At 36.0% G+C, this 6000-nt stretch overlaps 1 protein-coding gene across 1 annotated transcript; it reads right to left on the reverse strand.

The window, feature by feature from the left end:
- Positions 1-802: 802 nt before the first annotated feature.
- On the reverse strand, positions 803-3142 carry LOC132169805 (receptor-like protein EIX1). The gene is made up of 2 exons (XM_059580769.1): positions 2322-3142; positions 803-1987 (listed from the first exon to the last, which is right to left on the reverse strand). Exons 1-2 carry the CDS (start codon positions 3140-3142, stop codon positions 931-933), a joined length of 1878 nt encoding a protein of 625 aa, XP_059436752.1. The 3' UTR covers positions 803-930.
- Positions 3143-6000: the final 2858 nt, after the last annotated feature.

Raw genomic sequence — 6000 nt, forward strand, 5'->3', positions numbered from 1 at the left:
CTTAAAAAAGTGGGGTTGTACTTCATTCCCAAAACCTAGCGGCTCTTTCTCTCACCAAAGCGTTCCGCTCTCTATTGATATGATCTTTTGTTTGGAAGCAAACTTTAATAGATTTGTTCTTATTTTTGTTTTCGGTGCAAATTTAGGAATCAGTTATGTGAAAAAACTCAACATTTTACTTTTTTTTTTTTTTTGGTCTCATGAAATCCATGCTCAGTACAAATTCATATGCAAAAGAGGTGGCTCAAAGCATCCATAATTGCATGGGCTTTTTGAAATTTATGCTCTACATTTGAGTTGAATCCACTTCCAAACAAGGTTGAGGGAGGAAATCGGCTTTAGCATTTGAGGGAGGGTTTGGGCTGTGTATAGTAAGTTAAAAGAAGGGGGTTGTTTTTCTAGTAAATGGTGAGACCAGTAATTTATTATGTTGCGTTTGGTTGGGTTTACTAGAATTGTTTTCAACGGTTATTAGTGGAATGGAATGATCTTTAACCTTTAAGACTTATAGTACACAAAAATGTTGCTTTTAGATGAAAGTCCACAATGGCTTGTTAGGAGAACATTGGTAAGCTTAGAAAAATATAATTACGTAAGCAAGTATATAGGAAAAAAAAAAAAAATGCACTCAAAATTTTTTAAAAAATATATATATATAAAACTTTTCTTAAGTAGAGGCCAAAGTTAACAGCTTCAAAAAAAAAAAAAAAAAACAACAACAACAACAACAATTCTTATTTGCTCAAAAGAAAAAGAAAAAAAAAAAAAAAAAAACAAAAACAAAAACCAACAATTATAATACCATAACAGTTTACAGAAGATAACCGACAACGAAACTTCAAGAATGAATTATTTGAAAGGAAGGGCAATTACTGAAAACAACATTTCTACCTTGACTAAAGGTTTTCTTGTTAGCACTGATCGAGTCCTTCACTTTCTCAGTAATTTGGCCATGCCGATAGCTATTGTTACATAGAGCCAATCTCCTATTCTCTCAAGGTACTGGAAATAGGCATGCCTCCAAGAACTTTTCAATAGCAACGATCCACAAACACCCCAAAATCCAACAATGAATCCAAGTACAATGCTAGTATAAAACCATAAATGTTCGTGAGAGTTTGCATGTTCTTGATTATTGCCTTCTCCATCAATGCCGCTAGTTCGAGGACCTTGAGCTGCTTGATCTCCCGGACATCTTTTCAAAAGAGGCAAGCCACAAAGATCTTGGTTACCTATATATGCAGAAGCATTGAAACTCTGGAGTTGGGTACCTGTTGGGATTCTACCTGACAAGCTGTTGTTTGACAAAATCAAGCAGCTTAGGAAGCTCAAATCAACAAGGTTTGGCGGAATTATACCTGAAAGGTGATTTTTTGACAAGTCCAAAGACTCCAATCTCTCCATGTCACCAATATTATGAGGGATGATGCCGATCAACAAGTTTCTAGATAGATTTAACCCAATTAATCCCGCGAGACTTGTTATTTCTTTTGGAATTTCACCTTGCAATTTGTTGCTTGAAAGATCGATGACTTTTACTAGTCCAAGAGTTTTACTATACTCGAGATATTTTTCTTTGAAAGCCACCAAGAAATTGTCCAGGTAGGTGGAAAAGGCATACCGATGGGAGGACAACCGCAAAGGGTAAACATGAGAAATGCTTACTTTTGAGCTTTGCATTTGAGCCATGACAGTGAAGTTATTGAGGCATTTTGGTATAGTTCCTCTAATATCGTTGTGAGAGAGGTCCAAAATTTGGAGAGAAGTTAGATGACATAATTGCAACAGTATGTGACCAATGAACAAGTTTGATGCCAAACGACGAACAATCAATTGTGGTAGGCTTGTGCCTATCCATGTTGGAATCCTTCCGGAGAGTCTGTTTTCTCCAAGATCCAGTAGCTTCAACGAAGAGCAGTTTATCAATGACTTCGGCAATTCTCCGATAAAATTGTTGTTATGCAAATCCAATGATTCTAGTCCAGAGCTACCAAAAATACTAAAATCACAAATGCTTCCAAAAGAATCGGGGATTCTTCCTTCCAAAGAAATTATTGTTTGCCAAACTAAACTTGCCAAAAAAAAGCTTATTCCTCCAACAATTAGGGAGTTCTCCAGATAACAAGTTATTCGAAAGATCAAAGTGACTATAATCACTCATGGATGATCTATTTGTTTGGCATATGGATGTAATAGATCCTTGGAACTTGTTATTGGAGAGATTTAACAGGCTCCAATTAGAATTAAGTTGTGGCAATGGACCAGTAAAGTTGTTATAACTCAAATCTGTTATATGATAATCAAAAAAGCTTGATGAAAACCAATGAAGAGGTATGGTACCCTTGATATGGTTGTGGGACAGATTTAAGAGCTTTATATTGGAAGAAAGGTTCCAAAACCAGTTGGGGATAGTATCTGAAATTCCTACATCTGACATTTCAAGCTCTGAAAAATTCTTTTGTGTTTGAAGCCATTGAGGAAACGCTGACCCCAATTTGCAAGAACTCAATCTTATGATATCCAGATGAAATGGGGGAACCCAATTTGAACTAAACTTCAATGACAAAGAATTAAAAGACAAGTCCAATTGATTTAAACTGGAAAGATTTGACAAGTGTGCTTCAGTGACATCGCCTTCTAAAGAATTTGAAGACACAGCTAGAACTTGGAGCATAGAAAGTTCTCCCACACTTTTGGTTAAACTTCTATTTAACCGGTTGTGGGATAGACGCAACTCTCTCAAGAAAGAGAAATTTGAAAGATCAAGTACCTCTCCACTTATATTATTGTAAGACAAGTCTAATACTTGCAAGTTGTGAAGATTCTCCAAAGTTCGTGGCATCACCCCTCGAAGGTTGTTTCCAGAGAGGTCGAGATGAACAAGAGCTACCATTTTCCCAAAAGCTCTTGGAATTGATTCAAGGTTGTTGCCAGAGAGGTCGAGATGAACAAGAGCTACCATATTCCCAAAAGCTCTTGGAATTGAACCAAGGTTGTTAACCCCAAGGTTAAGAAAGACAAGGCTATTGGTATATTTGAATAGCCATGGGAATACGGAGGAGTTGAGATGATTCCAAGAGAGATCAAGGAATGAAAGTGGTGAAGAAGAATTAGCATTGACAAGCACAGGAGGAATCGGCATGGAGAGCTCACAATAACATAGACTTAAGTGTAATAAAGAAGGGAGCATGTTGACCTTATCTGGCCAATTGACAACCTTGCTAAAGGTTCACATAACCCATATCTAAGTGCCTTAAAGAGGAGAGATTAAAGAGCCAGTCAAGATTGTGGTCTTCAATTGGCCAATCGTTCCCTCCGAGATCAAGAAAAATCAAGCTTGAGAGATTTCCAAGCTGCGGTGGAATGGTTCCAGAAAAAGAGTTGTAGGAAAGATTGAGATACCGTAATTTAGTGAGTGAACCAATGAATTCTGGGAGGATGGAGAAATTATTGCAACTTAAGTCGAGGTAAGTCAAATGCTGCAAACCAAGAAATATTGAAGAGTTTTTCTCACCATGTAGATATTTGGGCCGGGGTTCAGAGTACTTATCTCCCCGAAGATCAAGCTTGACAACATGAGCAGTTCGGTTGCTGCATTTAATTCCTTTCCAATCGCAACAATCTTCCTCCTGGCTGCCCCAAGAAGACAGCAGACCGTCATCATCTTGAAGGCTTTGTTTGAGTTTGAGGAGTGCTTGTCTTTCTTCCTCTATACATCTGACTTCTGAATTACGGAAATTCAAACCGAAACAAATTGAAGGTACGGTACATAGGAGGAGGAGGAGGAGGCCAAGTAGAAGCAACAATGCAGCGTAAGGGCCTCTCATTGTTTGACGCTCTAATTAAGTCTTTGGGAGTGGTGGTGGGTAAGAGGTGAAGCTGAGATAAAAAGAAGTTATAATCAGTAGATCGATGCAACTACTGCTGGTTTTGGTGTCCAAAGTAAACCATATGGATATTGTATTTATATTGCTATTGGCTACAATTATAATGTAACAGTGCCTTGAAAAGTCTAAAACAAACTTGCAAAAGCAAACATCAATTATACAGAAACTTCGGGGAAGACTCGACAGTCAACTTGCAAATGGAAAAAACTTCCTGCTGGGATCGAGTAGGCCGGGACACAACTGAATGAAATGTTGGCAACAAGTTTCTCATCTTTTCTCGTTTTTATTAAAAAAGAAAAAAAAAAAAAAAAAATTAAACTCCCTTTCTTTCACAAAAAATTCAAAATTCATTTCCTCTTTATATCACATCAATTAATTCTTATTACTATTTTAAGAAAACAAAAATGGAAAAAAATTAAACTCCTTTCTTCAAACAATTTTTCTAATATTTGTTAACAAGCTGTTTATTGGTCGTAACAAATGCGTCCAACTACCAAATTTGTACTTGGTTTTGCATGACTGAGGTTTGATGGCTTAGAGGGTAAGCCGATGCAAGCTGTGTTCTGGTGTGGTGGGTGATTGTGTTGTTGTGTTAGTGTTCCACGTGAACGCTAAAAAAAATAATAATTCATATCACTTTTAATAAAAAATTAAAGAAATTAAAAACTTCAAAAATTAATTAATAATTAATTAATTATTGTCAAATGCTTCCCAAAGAGAGAAGCCATGCACACGGCTAATAACCACCAATTAAATGAAATACAAATTGTCGAGGATGAGAACACTGGAGCATTAAAAGCATTATTTAAATTACATATTATATATGATCTCTCGATCTGCAAATTTTTTGTCGTACATAGCATTGCCAATTGGAGTAGTACGTAGCAATTCCTGATATAGTAAGCAACGAGGTAAAAGAAAACCATTAGTCTGGAGACACTAGCTAGCTAGATGGACAGCTTCTTCATGCAAAGTGAAACTTGGCATCCAGAATAAGTGTTTTGCCCTGTTGCCTTCATTGACAATCTGCTTCTTATTTGCATTGCTGCGCAGCAAATAAAAAAAAATGGCGAATGTTAGAGAAAAGTAAAAATAAAAACAGCGTCGTGGTGCTAATTGTTTATAATCCATATTTATTCAGTTCTTACGGTAAGTGAGGTGAACATGTCTAGCAAATTAGTGAAAGATACCAAAGGTAATCTCATGGAACATTAATTTAGGCCTTCTCCAATATTCCATAGCACTTGCACTTTTCTAAAGAATCTATTGTCTTCCCATGTCTATAAATTTCAAATAACTGTAATTTTTTTTTAATTTATTATTATTATTATTTTTTATCTATGAGAAACTAATAGCACATAAATTGTTCCCAAGGGGTAGCTCAATCGGCTGTGGACTACGCCTCATGAAGCGGAAGTCACTAGTTCAAATCCCTCCTTCCTTTTCCCCTTCCCTTGTGTGGACATGTCAAAAAAAAAAAAAAATAGCACCTAAATTTAGCTTTTTGAGCCAAGACAGCCAGCCATGAGACTTTGGAATTTCTCCCAAAAAATTAGTTGTTAGCCAAATTCAAAACGACTAATCAAGTTTATGTTGATACATAAAACAATTAGGGACCCTCAAGATAATGTGATTTTACAAGTATATACATTGCTTTTACAAAGAGAATTGAAGAATTAAATGTGTTTAATTGTTGCAAGATCTGTGGGGAATGCAATTATCAGTTTGAGGAAAAATTTAAGTTTATTAAATGACTTTTTAGGCCATGATAAACATATATATAATAGTTTAGGCCATGGCAAAATACTTGAAAATTGCTTTATGACAAATTAAAAATAAGGGACCCTAAAAACAAGGCCACGGATTCACTTCACCTCCAGGCTCCAACCTCAAGGCCCATTCTCTCCCTCACTCACAACTTATGGCGGAATATTTATAGTTTTTAGAGTACTAGCAACTAATTGACAGCTCAGAAAAAAAAAAAAAAAAAAAAAGACTACTAAATACTAGACAACAATGTTGTGCATGTTTTAGACGAGAGGCAACAATTAATGTTTTCTTAATTTGGCCGCATTGATGAGCTTAAAAAATATGTTTAGATGGATGTGTGTTA

Source organism: Corylus avellana, chromosome ca2 (genome assembly GCF_901000735.1).
Source record: "Corylus avellana chromosome ca2, CavTom2PMs-1.0".
Taxonomy (NCBI): domain Eukaryota; kingdom Viridiplantae; phylum Streptophyta; class Magnoliopsida; order Fagales; family Betulaceae; genus Corylus; species Corylus avellana.